Source organism: Myotis daubentonii, chromosome 19, assembly GCF_963259705.1.
Source record: "Myotis daubentonii chromosome 19, mMyoDau2.1, whole genome shotgun sequence".
NCBI lineage: Eukaryota > Metazoa > Chordata > Mammalia > Chiroptera > Vespertilionidae > Myotis > Myotis daubentonii.
Window position 1 is genome coordinate 27,686,829 of NC_081858.1, and position 18,548 is coordinate 27,705,376.

Consider the following 18,548-nt stretch of genomic DNA (forward strand, 5'->3'; position numbering starts at 1 on the left):
GCAGGAGCAGAGGGACATGGTTCTGACTGTAGCAAGTGCCTCTGAGCACTCCCTCGCGTGCTTCTCCGTGAAAACGCTCCCGCACGTGGCAGCAGACCGCTGTGCCCGTGGAAGGCCACCACCCGTGACTGTGGAAGGAATGGCCCGTTGAGGCTCCAGGGCCAGGAAACGAGTCCTGTGCAGCGCGTTTCCAGAAGTGTCTGTGGAATTGAGGCAGACGTGGCCCTTAGACATGCAGTGAGAAAGACAGCCAGGCATTGGGAAATGGATCGGCCACACGCTCCGTGAGCTCCGTTTCCGGCGTGTGCCTGCAGCGTGCGTGGGAAGGAGGAAGACACACGGCACCTGGGGAAGGAACCCTGTCCCTGTGGGCACGACAAGGACCGGGCGCAGCTGACGCACTAGCTTTGCTTCATGGTCTCTAGCCTTCATTTTCGCTTTCTTCATTTGCTGTGCTTGGGAGATTAAGGTTTTAGGGAAAGCAGTTTTGTAACTGTGACATGGAAAAAGTAATTAAAGAAAAAAGGTTGCTTTGTGTTTCCCACTGCTTCCGTGTGCTGCTGACTCTGTCTTGTGGGTCAGACTTGGTGCATAACAGCGCTCTTCCTGTGAGGAGGATGCCAGCTGCCCGCAGGGCTCAGACTCCCAGGGTGCTGCCTGTAGGCCTTTTGCACAGGCGATGTGTGTCCATGATAAGGAGGGTGTGACTACTCCAGGCTGTGTAAGTCCTGTCTTCACTAAGAAAGTCAGTTCCCGGCGGTGTGGCTCAGTGGGTGAGCCTCAACCTAGGAACCAGGAGGTCACAGCTCGATTCCCCGTCAGGGCACCTGCCTGGGTTGTGGGCTCCATCCCCAGTGTGGGGTGTGCAGGAGGCAGCCGGTCCATGATACTCTCTCACCATTGGTGTTTCTCTCTCTTTCCCTCTCCCTTCCTCTCTGAAATCAATAAAAAAATATATTTTTAAAAACAAAGTTCATCCTTTCCCTCCAGGTAGTTTGTAATTTCAGCCAGATGTGCCTCATGCTTAGAAAATAAATATTAAGAGGAAAGATGTGCTGTCCTTGAAAGATAACGTCATATGCATTACTTGTGACGTCATGATATTAGGAGAGGGAGTGTTTGTTAAGTTGTCAATTCTTACAACGAGGTTTTGAATTATCTTTTCTTGTGGTAAATCTTACCGTTTCCCTTTTTAAAGGAATGTTTGCTGTAGGGCTTTGCTGGTCACTGAGACTATAGTCTTCATGAAGGTGGTGTTTTCCCTCTTCCTAGTCACATGTCCTAACCCACCCCGACCAGGCGGAGCACATCTCGTCCGCCCTTGTGCTTGTGGGCCTGGCCTGGCCACAGCCTGGTGGGGTGTGTAGCCCTCGGTGTGTGTGGGGGGGGGGGTCCTGGTCTGTGTTTGGGGGCTCCCACTACCGGGGGCAGGTCCTGAGAAGACCTGCAGGGCAAAGGCAGCCAAGCTCAGGAGGGGTGGGAACAGCTTCCGCCGGGTTCCAGGGGCTCCAGAAACTCCCTGCATGCACAGCTTGTGTCCAGTGAGCAGGGGAGGAGCAGAGCAAGGCGAGGCCGCAAACCAGCTCGTCTGCGGCATCTGATCGAGGCCCCCCCGGGTGTTCAGAAGTGCCCGCTGCTTCCTTGTTGCCCTCAGACTGATGTCCACATGCCAGGCCCTGGCGGCTCCCCCAGCCAGCCTCATCCTCCCTTCACGCCCCTTTCCTGCTGCCCTGTCTGCTTTCCAGGTGCCCCCTGGTTAGCCAGGCGGGGACTTCATTCTTCAGCTGGCAAGTCCTCCTGCCCTCGCTCTGCGTGTTGTCTGGCTGAAATACTGTGACCCACTCCTCTTCCCTCGGGTAGAGCCCAGCCCCGTGTCCTCACAGTGCGCTGAGGCCTCCCCTGCACCCTGAGGTCAGGACCGGCTCCTCCCTCTGTGTGTGAGAGCGTCATTCTAGTGTTCTCACCAGTTCCCTCCTGACTTGTCTGCTTATGGATGAATGGCTTTCTCACCAACTGTTGGTGGCCAGGCTTTGGTGTAGTTGGTACTGTTTTAGACCTAGAGGCCATAGGGGATCTTTGAATGTTGAATTGCATCAGAGAGGGAAGTGGCAGTTGGTGATTTCGAAGCATTTTCATCTGTCCGATGTGTCATCCCTAGAATAAAGCCCTGAATGAAATGCGTTCCCACGTGCCTTGTCTGCAGAAGTGGCTTTGTATGGGGAATCGTGGACGCGCCCTGGGTGGGGAGAGAAGGGTGAGAGGCGTCACTCACCTTCCTGCCACCTTGGTTACTTGGGCGTCCGCTGTCAGTGTCTTTATTGTGATCCCCCGCTTTGTGCAGAGCACCTCCTACGGACATCTTCCACCAGCCGGCCCGCGTCCCTGCCCAGAGTGCCTGCCATGGAAAGCGCCAAGACCATCTCGGGTAAGCACTCCTGTTTGAAACGTCCTTTAGAGAGACTCTTCCGGAAGTTTTAGTGATGGTGCTGAATGCTTTCTCCTTAGACTTAGTGAACTTTCCTCGCCTTTTTAGCTCTTGGCTTGATTATTTTTCCTCCGAATCTCCTCTGTCGTAGCTCAGATTCTATAGAAATCATATGGCCCTGATTCTCACACACATGCGCGCGCGCGTGCACGCGCACGCGCACACACACACACACACACACACACACACCCCGCAACTAAACCAAATAGTTACGTTCATTTAAAAAGTATTTATGAGCCCTGGCCCATTTGCTCAGTGGTTAGAGCGTCAGCCCCTCACTGAGGGTTATGGGTTTGATCTGACATTAGAAGAAAAGACAATAATAATTATAAAATCGTGTCGGAATATGTAAGTGCAGTATTACTCTAATAAGATCCTGTAATAGGAGAAAGCATCGGACATTGCTTTTCTAAGGCAGTGTTAGATTCTGCTTGTGGTTATCCTGAAATTGTCGAGAACGTTTAAGCCAGGAAAAGGGAGGCGGTTTCCCTGACCCGGGGGACTGTTGCTGTATAGCATTCCTCAGCCAGCCCCGCGGGACACGGTGGATGGGCCCCTCATCGCCAGTGTCTGAGGTCAGAGAATGCGTCTGCTTTGTCAGCACCTGCTGGTAGTCAGCGCATTTTTGCTAAAAAGCCGCTTGAATGTGGCTCTGCTATCAACGGCTGAAGTGGTACTTCCAACCGTTCCCAGAACTTTCTATCATTCTAACGAGATACCCTGTCTTACTATGCCCGACTTTCAAAGTAGGACTTTCCTGATTACTTTTATTTTTCAGTCGCTGACTTGACACCTTTTGATTTTCTGTCTCGTTGATTTATGGTTTTTAAAACATGGTCTGACCCAGAATGAAGTGTTTCTCTTTTCTGTCCCTTTCACAGTGTTTTTGGGTAATTTCAGGAGGATCATGTTGGTTTTCTTGGGGAATAAGTAGTTGTCAAGTACTGCGTTTATTAGCCTTTGGTTTTTAGTGGCATCTGTGATTACACGAACGTTCCCAGAGTACTTACTGTGCCCCGGGTGAGAACTGAGGGTCACAGGGCGGGTAAGACACACTGCGTACCCCAGGGCATAGGAGGGTTAATGCATATCTCAACTACTGTACATTTTTTTATAGCTTTTTAAATGAAAAGGGAAATTCTTTCAACTTATCAGTAAGATAAGGAAAATTGTATTTTTTTCGCCTGTACAGTAATTTCTGCTCTTGGAACTTATTGGAGAAAATGTCTCAAGAACTCCATTTAAGATGTTTTTGCTCTAAAATGCTTAATGTCTATTTTCAGTGTCTCGACGAAGTAGTGAAGAGATGAAGCGAGACATCTCCGCCCCCGAGGGAGCGTCGCCAGCCTCTCTCATGGCCATGGGCACCACGTCCCCACAGCTCTCCCTCTCCTCGTCCCCCACGGCGTCCGTGACCCCCACCACCCGCAGCCGGATCAGGTAGAGAGCAGCTCAGCTGATGCGTTTCATCCCTCTCCTGGCCCTTTGAGAGGAAATGATCAAGTTATAAAGTAATGCACTCCGGCACAGATTTCTTTCTCTGAGTGTTAGGAAGTATTTTCTGATCTCCTCTTCTGTGCTCAGAATTGGGTAAAATGGTCTAGAAATGAAAAGCAAGACGTGCCCTAGCTGGTTTAGCTCAGTGGATAGAGCGTCGGCCTGGGAACTGAAGGGTCCCAGGTTCGATTCCAGTGAGGGACACATCCCAGGTTGCGGGCTTGATCCCCAGTAGGGGGCGTGCAGGAGGCAGCCCATCAATGATTCTCATCATTGATGTTTCTATCTCTGTCTCCCTCTGCCTTCCTCTCTGAAATTAATAAAAATATATTAATTAAACAACAAAAAAAAAGTGAAACAGTTTCTTTCCCAAGCAGCTGGTTTTTCTGTTTTGGAGTTTGTAATTAGAGAATGGTTGAACACGAGTTAGTATTGTGAAATTCAAATTCTAGGTTGCGGTGGAGGTTGGGGAGACTAGAAAAGCGGAAGTTGAGTGGTGGGGAGGGAGGGCAGGCTTTATTGTCAAAGCCAGCGACTCAAGTGAATGTACAAACAGATGAAGAAGGGAGGTGGTGTGGCACACGGAGGGGATGGGCACAGAGAAGCAGAGAGCGGACCAGGGTGGGCTGTGGGACCCTGTGAGCACCGACAGGTAAAATGCAATGAATGAAAACGTGTCTTGCCTTGGGTGCCTCGGCGTGTGGATTTACCCTGTTCACGAGCCGGACCAACACCGGTCTCTCCTGCTCCTTGGGTTTCTGCTTTCTGATGATGCTCAACTAAAAGGTGTTTCAACCTGGGTTTCTCATTTTCACGTCTCAGGGAAGAAAGGAAGGACCCCCTCTCAGCACTGGCGAGAGAGTATGGAGGCTCGAAGAGGAACGCCTTGCTGAAGTGGTGCCAGAAGAAGACCGAGGGCTACCAGGTAACCGCGCGGCTTTCTGTCCCCGGGAGCAGGTCCCAGAGCACGTGCTGGGGTGTCGCAGCTCGGGGCGCGTCTCCCATGAGACATGCCGAGTCCCGTCCTGAATTCGGGGGGGTCCTTACGTCAGGTCCTTCCTTCCAGTGCAGCCAGGCCTTGCAGCGCTCCATCAGCTGTGACAGGGCCTCTCAGTCCTGGTGAGTGCTGTGGTTGAGTTCTCATCTGGACTGAGTAAAAATTAATTCAATTAATGTTTAATGATGATGTTTGAAGTCTTTTCTGACTAAGTTGCTTTTCATAGAATTTTCCCTTCCCGCTTGGTTGTCTTTGTGCCCGAATCACTTCGCATCCGGATTGTCTTAATAGCCTGCCCTCTCCTCCCTGTTGGTGTCTGTCTGTCTCTCCATCCCCCTTTCCGATATTTTAAGTGATGTTCGAGGTGGTGTTTGGAGAGGAAGTCCTCGTCTACACACAATGGAAACCTCTCAACTGTACCCACTAAGTGTAGTGTAGACGCCAGTGTCCGCACAACATGCTTTCAGTCACAGAGCCTCTTCCTCGCCTGCAGCCAGAGCTCCCAATTGCTGCTTTGTATTTGGGTGCAACCACAGAGAAATACAAGAGGAGAAGGGCCTCTCAGCTCTGTGTAGTCCTGGTCTCATCACATCAGCCCTCATCTCACCCCAATGACATAAGAGAACGAGCGATAGCATTTTCTGACAGTGTTTGTGCAGAAGAGGGAGGGAGTGATGCAGGAGCAGACAGACCTGCCAGAGTAAGTCCCTTTGGACAGTTGTAATGGCTTCAGGCCATGTCTTCGGTCCATTGGATTGAAGAGCCACGGGAATTGCAGTGGACTTTGAATGCACGGGAAGTCATAGTCGCCAGTGAGGACTTGCCGCCGTCTCAGTGTCTCCGCGTCCATTCGCTGGAAAAGAGACGAGTGGTGCTGGCAAGGCTGTGGGGCCATCGGAACCCTGGGCACGGCCGTGGCTGCAGAACACAGTGTGGCAGGCACTAAAAGCAGACACGGGATTGCTGTGTGACCCAGCAGCTCCGCTCTGCTGTGTGTCTCCCTGCCCAGCCGTCGCGGGGATTAGATAATTAAGTACACAAGTTGATTAAGATACTCAAGCACTAAGTCAATGATTTAACTAGTCTTGGTTCCTTCCTACTTGAATTCTCGGAGTCTGTGATTTTAAGGTAAATGCTGTTAGGTTTAAAAAATACACATAAGTCATCTACTTAAAAACGTCAATAAATCATTTTTTTTCCTTTACTGGGTACATACTTTGCAGGAGGAAATACAATGTGAAACAGAGTAGTTAACATATATAAAGGAGGACATTTTCGTACACTAGACAGTCTTATGCTACAAGCCCACCCCTTCCCCTTCATTGCGTCTATGATCACTTCTGTAATGACGTGGGGATGGTTTTTTGTTTGTCTGGGTTTGTTTCCTGTGAGACAGATACGTGTTCTTGCTGTTCAAACGTAGACAGGAGCTGGTTCTTTCATTGAAAGGGCTGTGAGTTAAAATGGGGTGTTCTAATCGCATAACCTTTTTAAATGAAGGGTCTATCTGATCTTACTTGGTCGAGCGCTGCAGGAGAAGTGCCAGAGCCCTGTGCTCATCGGGCGGTGAATGGGGGCCCGCGTGCCCACCCCCGGAGCGAGCAGCTTGGAGCCAGCCTGTGGGCTCTGACTGCCCGGCCGGGAAGGGGCCGCTGTGACACTGCTATTCGCTAGGCAGGGGCTGCTACGTGACGGTTAGCACGGACTGTTCTCTCAGGCCCCACATGCATCATCAGGGCCGGGCCACGCATGCTTTCTGTCTCGGAGCTGTCTAATCGACGGAGATAGATTCCCTAATACCCGATCGTCTCCTTTACTCTCCTCAGAGTCACCCTGAAATAATTGCACTAATCACTGTAATTTCATTAACCATCCATTACAAAACAAGCCCTGTGAGTTGGCCTTTTATCTAACAAATACATTTTTCTCTTAAATTGTGCCCTGCCACGTACAGCTCAGCTGCTTTAGACACAAGACGCTCCTGTCGAGGCCCGCGTCCTGGCTCACTGTCAGGGTCACAGATGTGGGCGACCCCCACCAGGATCAGTGACTCCTCAAGGCTTTCTCGCAAGTGCACGCGTCGCCTAACAGCCTGCAGTCTGTCGCTCTAAGGGTTAGGCCTTCCCTTTATTTTAAAATCAGTGCCTCAGTTTACACACCATTCTGTTTTAAAATTGAACTTCAATTTAAATATGCAATTAACTCTAATGATTGCACTTTTAGGGAAAAGGGGCAGCCCACTTCCCTGCTCCATCGCCTTTGTAAGTTCTGCTTCCCACAGGCAGCTACTTGCAGTTCTTTTAGCCGCTTCGTCAGGGATTGATAATACGAGATCGTTCATGCAAGAGAAACTCGGTAACAGAAGAAAACAGTGCATACTTTCAGTAAACGTTTTTTGTTCTAAATTTCATATTTCACAACTTCTCTTATAGCCTCTCAACGTTAACTTACTTTTAGAGGAAAAGTATCATTGTTTTCTGATAAAACGCCAGACCTAGGAATGGGTTAGTTACTACAAAGGACAATAAAAGCACTTAATCTAGTACAAAATAGTTTTAATAAATAAGTAGAAGTTTGTAGTACCGTCTGAGGTAATTTAATCTCAAATAGGCATTAAAAATATACAGTTTTATTGAGAGATTTACTCATCAGTGCTTGGGCTGAGAAAAAAGATTTAGTATTTCTTTTCTTTTCCTTTTTTTTGTTTTGTTAATCCTCACCCGAGGATATTTTTCTGTTGATTTTTTTAGAGAGTGGAAGGGAGGGGGAGAGACAGAGAGCGAGAAACATCAATGTGAGATCGATTGGTTGCCTCCCGCATGCACCCCAACAGGGGCCAGGGATTGAGCCTGCAACTGAGGTACGTGCCCTTGACCAGAATCGAACCCCTGGCCCTTGGGCTAACGTCTTACCCACTGGGCCGAAGTGGCCATTGCAAGATTGTGTATTTCTTAGTGGATACGAGTGGGATCAGAATCACAGTTTACTTACGGTTTTCTGACTGACTTTGGTAAAGTTAGCAAATGTGCTCTAGTGTAGGTTCATTTCCTTCCTCTTTTGTGCGATCATTGTTACCTATATTAGTTTGTTTGTGTTATAAGCCCCATCGTCCTGTGTTAGAATTATGGCTTCGTACAATGTTGTTTTTAATGAAAAGAAAGGCGGAGAGCGTAGCCTCAACAAGAGGCTGCAGACTCCCACTGTTCCCACAGGAATCGGGCATCGCAGTTCATCTGCCTCTCGGTGGTTTCCAGCGCCCTGACATGGTTCTGGGGGGACAGTTTTGTCCAGTTACATATTTGATTTTTAGGGAGCAGATCCGTTGGCCTGTGCTCCAGCACAGGGCTCTATTTTTACATTTTCTGACCCTCTTTCTCTAAGCGACAACAAAGGAGCACTGGTCCTTCCGTCTCCCAGAGTTGTGTGTCCCTGTGGACTGCAGAGAGTCAGGAGAGTGAGAACCAATGGGCAGATAAAAATAGTTCGGTCCTTCCTTCCCAGCTTCCTTTGAAACATCCGAGTGTCTGTGGACAAGCAGGAGAAAAGGAAGGTCTCTGGATGAGTTGTGTGACCTGAGCATGTGTACTGGCCGGTGTCTGCCGGGTAGCCAGGCTCGTGCTGCGCCCACACTCCCTCGGCGGCGCTCATTCCAGCATCTCAGCGCTTCTGGGCTGAGTGAACTCTGTATCAGGGAGCTGTCCTCACAGGAGGAGATTGGCCCCCCAAAGCTCGGGTTTCTGTGACTCCTCTTGGCCACTCTGTGCTGGGGGACAGGGACCGGAGAAGCATCCTTGGCACACATGGCCCCTCCCCGGTCTGTCCAACATGGGACTGTTCCCGTTTGCCAGGGATTGGGATTTCTTCTACCGCTCCCTCTCCTCCCCACAGGGAAAGCAGGAGAGGGCGCCCCTTCCCCCAGGCCTTCTCTTCCCCCTGCCCTCGCATCCTCTCTTTGTGATTCCAGTTAGAGCGGGGAGAGGGAAGGGTGGAACGGAAAGGCGAGGGAAAGTGGGAGTTCTGCCAGCAGACAGCAGCGAACAGAAAGCGTTCGGGCTCCTGATGGTCACAGCAAGGCTCGGGGGTTAGCTCCCTCCTACAGCCGGACTCTTAGGTCACAGGAACGGCTTCCCAGCGCTAAAAAAATCTCTTAAAGCTGCAAGCAGCAGATAAGGGTTTTGATCTGAATCAAGTCGAGGCTGAACGTCTAATTTTTTTAAATCTTACATTGTCACTTTGCATGGAAAGTCAGTTCCATACAGAAAGACCTTATTGTTTGTAAATACCACTGGGTCCCAGGACTTAAAAATACTCGGACAAAGGGAGCGAGCGCGGCCAGATGGAGCCCCCGTCCCTGACGTGGCCTCAGACGCTCGCACGTTGTCTTCCATGAGGCCGTGACACTGCTGCGGTCTGTCCGTCTCCGTCCTGGCGACAGGACGTCTTCCTCCAGAGCCTGCCGCGCGGGGCAGGAAGGTCACAGGCCACAGGGCCCGGGAGCAGAGAGCCCGCCTCGGCTCTCCGCGGCCGAGGCCCCTGGTGTGCACAGTGGAGGTTAGACGACCGCCTCCCGGTCACGGGTGGGGGGGGGGGGCTGCTTCCTGTTCCAGGGGGTTCCTTTCGATGCCGGACGGAGCAGCTGGGAAGCAAGGTTCCCAGATCACAGTGTACGTCTGTGTTCTGCTCAGCAGGATGTGACAGCGACTGTTAGCCTCTATTTCCAGAAGGTCAGGGCTGCCGTTCTTAGATGCCAGTTGGCCTTAAACAATGCAGGTTCTGGATTGTGTGTGTCCACATACACGTGGGTTGTTTTCATTGACCCACACAATTCAAACCTGCGTTGTTCGAGGGTCGCCTGGTGGTTGGGAATCCGAGTGTGTGGAGGAGCAACTTAGTTATACGTGGATTTCGACTGTGCAGGCGGTCAGGCCACCTTGCGTTGTTCCCGGGTCAGCTGTGATTGCTTAGTCCATTTCCATGAATTAATTTGTTCAGTGTCTTAGTGTGTGGTCGGAGTCCCCACTCATCAAATCCACCCCACCCCTGCCCCCGGCGACACCAATCAGATTTTCCTATAGCAGGTGAAAGAGTGGAGGAATTACATATAACACCAGTTCTTTTTTTGTTTTTGTTTTTTAATGTTTTTATTAATTTCAGAGAGGAAGGGAAAGGGAGAGAGATAGAGACAGAAATGCCAATGAGAGATTCATGGATCGGCTGCCTCCTGCATGCCCCCTGCTGGGGATGGAGCCTGAAACCCGGACAGGTGTCCTGACCAGGAATTGAACTGTGACCTCCTGGTCCCTGGGTCCACACTCTGCCACTGAGCCACACCAGCCAGGCTAGCAGCAGTTCTCACATGCCGGTTTTTACTTTCTCATGGTGCCCATCTTTCAGAGCTACGTCCAGGCCCCAGCATTCGGAAAGATACTCAGAAATTGGGTCCTTCTGGCCGCCCGCAGGGGCGTGGACTAGACACAGCCATGCAGTCTCCGTCAAGATGCGATGTATCTGGATTGTAGCCATAGTTTCATGGGTAGATACATCTTCCCCAATGCATTGAGTTGTACACTTTACACAGAATTCGTTTTGTACATAAATTATATCTCAGTAAAATGTTGTTTTTTCTAAAGTGGCCTCTTGCCTGAGGTCGGACAGGTGGGTCGCAGCGCCTGGCTCCGGGCTCCCCTAAGCCACCCCATCTCCCCACAGTGTCGCAGACTCGGAAGGGAGTTTCAGTTTTTATTGTGAATAATGCCAAGGAAGAGAGACATCAGATAAGTAACATTTTTAAGTTCTTAATTTTTTTGCTAAAAGCAGAACCTTAGGTGATCTTTGTCGCATCGTCTTTACTGTGTATCATCCCAAGTAGCGTGAGAAATGCCTCTGCCTCCTGTGCTTCACCCACTCGGGACGGACGGGATGCGACAGAGTGTGAGTGCAGAGGAGGCGGAACCTGCCAGGCTAATTTCATTGCGTGCCTGAGGCTCTGGCTTCCAGAAATGAGTTTAGCCTGAGGTCAGTCAGGAACTTCAGGGTGACCGCTCTGCAGGTTATTTGTAAAGATGCCGTATTGCTGTCTCGATATATAATTACGGGCAGGTGATTAACCACCAGATGGAGAGAGGGAGGAGGAGCTCTACAGTTAACCCTGGAACAACACAGATGGGAACTCTGGGCTCCGTTCGTACGCGGGTTGGTTTCAGTGTGTGCGGCGGGCTGCCTGGGCCCTGATCTAGGCCGTTTGGTTCAGGGGGCCCTGGAGCCAATTCCTCACTGGGCTGCCCTCGGGGCGGACAAGCTCTTCAAGACTCACCTGTAGTTCCTTTTACAAATGGGCTCGCAGGTTCGGGAGGAAGAAGGCGGACTGGCTACCAGCCGCTGGATAACAAGCACCGCCTCCAGCGTGGATGCCGTTCAGTGATGGCACTGACGTAACTCATCAACCCGTGATTGAGGGGCTCCTCCACTCAGGTCATGTGAGGCCCTGGAGGGTGAGTCCCATTTTGGACGCCGCCCTCACGTGCCTGGTGGGTGATGTGGCTGTTGGTGAGACTTTCACTGGCCGTGACCGGAAACCCACATGCGGCCGCTCCGTATGGCCTGGACTTCCTCCCGGGTGTCCCGAGAGAGCCGGCCCAGCGCCGCCGGCCTCCTATGACCAACCTGGGCGTCACACGTGCTGGTGGTCCAGGCAGCCACAGGCCTCAGTTCCCAGGCAGGGAGAGGCGCCTTTCTGGGTGGGCACAGCCAGCTGCCACGGTTATGGCCATTTTTAAAAACTCACTCTGCCACGGAGGCCCTGTCCCTTCTGTACGTGCGGGGAGAAGCTCATCATGTGACACCAACTTGGCAGAAGCTTAGAATGATTTTTTAAAAACATGGCCTCCCAGACAAGAAGGAACCGGGGCTCAGTGGCCTCCGGTAAAGGCTCTCCCTGTGCCCGCGGGACGGGTCTCCCTCTGCAGCCTCTGGTGCCCTGCGCCCAGGGCCTGAGCCTCGCCTTTCAGAGCCCCAGGGTGTCCTCCAGCAGCGGGACTTCCCATCAGCCCCTTGGCCTGCCTGGCCCGCACCGGCTCTGCCGTGGCTTCCCTCTGTTGTACATTCGGTTGCAAACTCTGAAACACGAGGAAGTACGGAGCTTAAAAGCTGAGGGAGCCTGTGTGCACCTCATGTGGCTGTGGCTGTGGCCCTGGGCTTTTACGGGTGTCTCTTCGTAATGCACACTCTCTCCTTCAGGCATCGAAACTGGTGACATTTTTAATTTCAATTTTTTTTCTTGCTCTAAATCAATCGTGAGCTCTAACACTTAGCTGTGCACAGAGAGGTCATGAACTACATGGAGGGACATAATTGCAGTCTAGAGCATGACCCTTGCCCTCAAGGGACTTCAGAATTATTTTTGAAACAATATTTCTAGGCCTTTTAAAGTTATACCTTGCTCTGGGCATAATTTAACTGTCTTCACGTCTCATATTGACAGTGATACGCATTCCTTACTGTGCTCTGTGGAACCCAGTTCTGAGGGGCCTTTCTGTTTCTCTCAGCTGTCGCCGTATCCCTCCTGCTGGCCCGGAATCCCCTCTCTAGCTGCATTCTAATTGTTTTATACCAAGAGGCCAACAAAAAGGGCTTGTAGCAACGTGTATGTAAAATAAAGCCAGAGAAAGGAAGGCTGGGGTCGGGAGAACGTGCCACACACGGCCCCGTGGGCAGAGCCTCGGGTCCTCCCACGGCGGCCAGGCTGTCCTTGGTGCGAAGAAGGGGGTGAGCCTTCCCCCCGTTGGCTGCGCTGCAGGAAGCGCCAGCTGAGCCTGGAGTGGGGGCTCTGGAGAGAAGCACGGGAGAGTGGGTGGCTGCAGGTGCGTTCCCTCTTTTAGGTGTTTTGCCATTTTTCCTCTGCCAAGATGTCCCTTGTCGGTGTGGAAACCAATCCACCGGCCTGTTAAGAGACACTCGGGTCCCGGCTAGAGCAGTCACACCCGTCCGTCTCATGTGGAGCACGGTCACTTCCTCCCCGACGCGGCCGCCTCCGTGCAGGCTGCCTGTGCCTCACCCTCCTTTCCCCACAGTGAGGTCCACCCAGTGCCTGGTTCTCTCCCCGGGTTTGCCCGCACTCAGGATCACGAGCGACCCCCAGGCTGGGCCGGTGCCGTCCAGCCCCCTGGAGTCCTTCGCTCGGGGTCCTGCCTCGGCTGCAGCTCAGGCCGTCGGGGCCTAAAGAAAAGGATGCCTGTCGGTTGGGGCAGCCTCCCCAGAGTAGAGCCAAGCGCATGTCACCTGGAAAAGGTTTGTGGGGGATTCTGATGCTCAGTGAGGATGGAGGGTCCTCACTGGAACCTCCCCCCCTCCCCCATCATAATGGTCCCCATGGCACCCCCGCTCCCCGGGGACACAAGACGCAGGACTCTGTCTTCGGGGCTGGTGGTCACCCTGGGCTGGCACCCTGGCTTCCTCCCTCCCTCCCTCTTTAACACTCGGGCCTCCTGATGGGGGTCCCCGGACACATGCCACCTCCCCTTCCCTGACCTGGAGCAGCGCTTGGCTCAACGTCAAAAGGAGAAGTCCCCAGGAGACACCTCAGATCTGCAGCCAGAGTGGGTGTGCCACTGACAGCACGCGGCCTGGCACCACGCAGCGTCTGCCACCACCCCAGGGCCCCCTGGGCCGTCTGCGTTAGCATGACTCCTGGGGATGGGACCCCGTCTCCAGATGAGCTTTCCCTCTTAGACACTGTCCAGCACCGCCCACCCAGCAGAGCGCCCCTACCTGCCTCACTCCCACTCACCCACCTCCACACCCTGCCCCGTCGGCTGAGCAGCTGAGGCCTGTGGGCCGGGTTGGATTGTAACTCCTGCCTCCTGCAGGGATCTGTGAGCCCCGGTGCGTGTCATCCCAGGGACCAGTCGTGGGAAGGCCCCGCTCTGCCCGTGCTGGGCTGTGGGCAGGCACAGGGAAATGGTGCTGCGCGTGCTAACAGATGAGTCATGGCTTCTGGCTGCTCGCCCGATGCCCATGAAAGTGGCGTTTCCTTAAATAGGGCAGGACTTCAGTAACTATTTAAAGAACATGTGGTATTTGGGGATTTTATGGCCCTTAACTAAACTTGAGACAAATTAAGACATTTTAAGAAGTTTTATGACGGGTGCGTGTGTAGATCTGTGTAATTTCTTGGCGCTCACTCCCCGCGCCTCCACTCGCAGTGCATATACAGGCACCTGAGGGGCCACCTGAAGGCCACAGGCGGGACGGCGGCAGATCTGAAGGGACAGGAGCGGGCGGGTCTGTCCCAGCTCGAGAAGCAGCGAGTGGGCAACGCCCAGCCAGGTCGCTCTGCAGAGGGCGTGCGGTGCCGCGGCTTCCCCAGCCTCCGCTGCGATGCGCGTGGAAAGGACAGCAGATGTCCCTGTGACCCCGGCCGCGCCGCCTGGCCTGTCAGGTCACTCGGTGACACTTCCAGGAGGAAAGACGTGCGCCTTCAGGGGAAATGGGGCGGAGTGCCCGCTCCTCTGCGGAAAGCTTTTTGAACTTTTGTTCTGGCGCCTGTCATACCCCGCTGTTGTGTCCCCGGGTCAGACATAGACTTACCGTGCGCGGCAGAAAGCCCTGCAGGGACCGGAAACCAAGGCAAGCCCTGCGTTCCCTAACGGGGAGCTTTCGCTGTGACGGCTGTGTCTCTGGCTCTAGTTTAACAAGCAAATTGTTTCCCCGAGAGCTGGGCACCGTTGCCTGTGAAGGGTGAACGGTAGCAGCCTTCCCTGAGGGCACGGTCCCCTCGCACGGCCAGCTTTTGGCTTTAGGAATCATTGACTTAAAGGGGCCGCTGGCTGCCCAGAGCAGTGGGTTCAGGAGCGAGAGCACGTGGAGTGGAGGCGGCCCCGTGGCCCGCCCCTCGCTGACCTGCAGAGCACCGGCCGCCCTCCGCCTGGGGAGACGCAGTGCTTTCCTCGGCCCGAAAACGCCGCTTTTGAGGATAGAAATCCGTCCAACCTGTAAATACACACGGCGGGGAAAGGCCCTGGGACAGCCACAGCCAGGACAGGCCGTGTGACTTCATGATGTGGTGGCTTTTACGAGGCGGGGAGTGCTCTTTGCTCACCGTGATGAATGGCGACCGAGTGCTAACTGCATTGAGGGCACTTTGCAAGTCTTGTCCTCTCGCAGCACGAATGCTGCTGACCACGTGCGCTCTCCACCTTCGGCTCCTGGCTCCTGCCTGGCCGCCCGAGTCCCCGGGAAGCTTGCTCTCCTCGCCGCGCCTCCACCTGTGCGATGCCGGGGGGGCTGGGTCTAGGCCCTTCCTGCCCACGCGCTGTCCCTGGGTGACCTCACCTGGACACTGCTTCAGTCCCTCCACCCCTCCGAGTTCTGGGCCCTCAGGTCCGCACCACCGGGTGCCCCGCAGGGGGTGTCTCAGAGGCACCCCATTGATCGCACTGCATCAGACGTGCAGGTCCCCCCCCCCCCGCCGCCTGAGTTTTGCGCCGTCCCCATTCCCACGCGCTCCTTCCTGGCAGCAGAAGCCACGTCGTCCTTGGCGCTACACGCGCTCTCCCTCCTGGTGTCCAGCCTGTCTCCAGGTCCCTCTGCTTCAGCCCTGAGACCTCCCTGCCCGCCTCACTGAGCCTCTGCGGCTGCCACCCAGCCCTCCTGGCATCCCGTGCCCTCAGCTCAGCCACACACCCCTGAAAGCCTCCTGAGGCCAGGTCCACGCCGGGCCCACCTGTCGGGCTCTGTCCTACCAGACGGCCCCTTGGGTAGCGAGGCCTGAGCGGAGCCGGGGCCAGGGGAGGACTCATCGAGTGGGTGCACGCCCTCCCATGACCATCCGTCCCCGGGACCCTGCCCACAGGTTCTGTTCCTCCTCTCCTCCCCGCCAGGGGAGGCCTGTCGCTGCTTTCTCTGTGGGCCACGCGGGGGGGCCCTGCCGCTGCTGCTGTTTGAGCCACTTGGCAGCAGGTGGTTGATGATAGCAGGTTCCCGCCCGTGCGTTCTGAATGAACACCAGCAGTTGGCAGTACTTTCTTCTCCTCGACAAGCAAACACCATCACCCCCCCAGGTGTGGACGGCCTGTAGTTCCCTAGTGTTAACGGCTCGGCCTCTCCGTGGGCGGGTCCGTACGCCACTTCCAGGCCGAAGCCGCTCCCGGCAGCAATGGCACCTGGGCTGGGGCAGGCGGCGCAGAGGATGCCCGTGCTGGTGCCACCTACACAGAAAGCAGCGAGGGAAGTGCCACCCTTCCTCACGCGGCCCTGCCGTGGGGTCCAGGCTGCAGCGGAGGGGAGGGCGATGGCGAGGCGAGTGCAGACCCCTCTGGCTCCATCATCAAGGAAACCAGTTAGGGCCCTGGGACCACTGCTCTGCGCTGGGCTGGGGCTCCCCATGGGCACGGCCATCCCGGGGGCCGGGGTGCAGGCAGGGGCCTCGCTGGGCACTGGCACCGCTTCGGGATGAGTGGTCAGCGAGCGGGCTCCTGTGGGACAGCTGCTCCTCTGGCTCCTTAATGCAGTTGTGCCTCCCGTGCACACACTTGTTTCTGTGAGCCTGCCGTGTGTCAGTGGGTGCAGTGGCTGTGAAATGAGGGCCCCAGAGGGGAAACCAAGGCACGTTCAGCCGAGGACCGGCTTGTGTGCACCTCTGTCGCATGGTGGTAGGAGTCCCATCTCAGCCGTAAGCAGTAAGGGAGGCTTTCCCCACGTCCTCGGTGGCACCTCAGCTCCCAGGGCTGGGTCACTCCCCAGGGGTGCTCAGTTCTCAATCGGGCCTGGTGCTTGTGGGCCTGGTGTCTGCTGGGTGGGATGCGGGTCTGGCCTCCCGAGGGCCGGGGTCCCCGGACAGCCTGCCTGGGTGTGGGCGGAGCTGCTTGGATTTGGAGCCTGGTTGTCAGGTTGAAGCCAGCCCCCTGCCCGGGAAGTCCGGGAGCCGTGGTTTCCTCTTTCTCAAGTCGCTCCTCATGCTTTGCAAGTGGCAGCGCTGCTCCGACTGAGGGCTCCAGGCCGGGCGCGTCTGTCTGAGGAAGCTGGGCCAGGCTGGGGTTTCCACCGCTGGGAGCTGGGCGCAGCGGTTTCCTCTCGTGCAGGAGCCGGGCCGGGAGGCGCGGTGAGGCCAGGCACGTAGGCGGCTGTGCCAGAGACGCCCGCCCTTCAGGAGCTGGAGCAGGGCCCCGCGGCAGGAAGCGGGGGTTTGTTTTCCTCCAGCAGCAAACGTGACCTCGGGGGCGAGGCTGGGAACTCAGCATGTGCTGCCTGCCTGGCAGCGCGGGGCGCACTGAGAGCCCTGGCCCCCGTGGCCCTCACCGCTGCCCGCTGCCCTGGCTCTCTCGTGAGGGGCCAGATGGATGAGGAAAGCGGTCGGGCTGGGCACTTAGGCCGAGTATCAGTCATCACCGGATCCGCTATGCCACCCGGGCCTCTCGCCCAGCCTCCCAAGCGCCCCTGGGTGCGTGTGAGAATCACATGGCACACCCCTGTAGGGTGCTCGGGACACAGTCCCATCCCTGTCCCCACTGCTGCAGCCCAGCACCTTGGACAGGTCACTTCCCTGGAAAGGTTCCCCCCTACTGGCTGCTTCCTGGGACTGAGATGGGGTGGAAGTGCAGGCTGGCTCGGACCCTCTCTTCCCAGTGCCCGCGAGGCTGCAGGGCTATGGGACATGCACCCAGGTTCCTCCAGGTGGGGAGGGCAGCTCCAATGTTTGCCACCGATGGCAGCGATCTGCGGGTGGGGGTTGGGGGGCAGGGAGGAAAGGGCCAGTCACGGACACAGCCAGGCCTTGGGCGTGGCCCAGCCCCCGTGCTTGCTCCAGAGGCCATGTGGCGGCCCAGACTCCTCCACCTCCTCAGCATTCTCCTGAGAAGACCAGTGTGTTGCTTATGTGTTTCCCTTCTTCTCCGCAGAACATCGACATTACAAACTTCAGCAGCAGCTGGAACGACGGGCTGGCCTTCTGTGCCCTCCTGCACACGTACCTGCCAGCCCACATTCCGTACCAGGAGCTCAACAGCCAAGACAAGGTGAGGCAGGCTGCGGATTGGCAGCCCCGGCGGCCTCCTCACCCAGGGAGCCAGGGGCAGGGGGGGGGGGAAGCAGAGCCCCCAATCGATGGGCCACGCGGGGGGCCGCCACACCACAGCGCGGCCCTGGTGGCCGGCCCCTGCTCTTATTCTGGCCCTAGAGCATCAGTGCTGAGCCAGCCTCACCCTCCTCGGGCGGGCGTTTACGGGTAATGACTTCCCCGGCGGAGCCGCCCGCCCTTCCCGGGGCGACATGTCAGATCAAGGGCTTCACGAGAACTGGCAGAGGGAGGTGCCCAAGGTGTGAGCAGCACCCACCGTCCCAGCCCGTCTCCACCCCTCCAGGCCCAGGATGGCTGAAGCCGAGCCCCGCGGACCAGGCAGTGGTCTGAGTGTCCCGTCAGGCAGCTGCTTGGGGACAGGTCAGGGGACAGCTCTCCTCCGGCCCCTGCGCACCCCGCCTTCAGCCCCTCATGCCCTTCAGACAGCCTTGAAGTTCCCACAGGGAGGAAACTCTCAACAGGGGCTTATTTCTCTTCAGCGCTTGGGGCTCCGGTGG

At 55.5% G+C, this 18,548-nt stretch overlaps 1 protein-coding gene across 3 annotated transcripts in view; it reads left to right on the forward strand.

The window, feature by feature from the left end:
- Positions 1-18,548, forward strand: part of SPECC1L (sperm antigen with calponin homology and coiled-coil domains 1 like) — a 55,669-nt gene that overhangs the window by 34,438 nt on the left and 2,683 nt on the right. For all 3 annotated transcript variants that reach the window (XM_059676568.1, XM_059676567.1, XM_059676569.1), the window contains 4 exons: positions 2,342-2,425; positions 3,769-3,925; positions 4,805-4,907; positions 17,873-17,989. In XM_059676568.1, the coding sequence (XP_059532551.1) occupies positions 2,342-2,425; positions 3,769-3,925; positions 4,805-4,907; positions 17,873-17,989 (461 nt within the window). The remainder of the gene's footprint in view (positions 1-2,341; positions 2,426-3,768; positions 3,926-4,804; positions 4,908-17,872; positions 17,990-18,548) is intronic.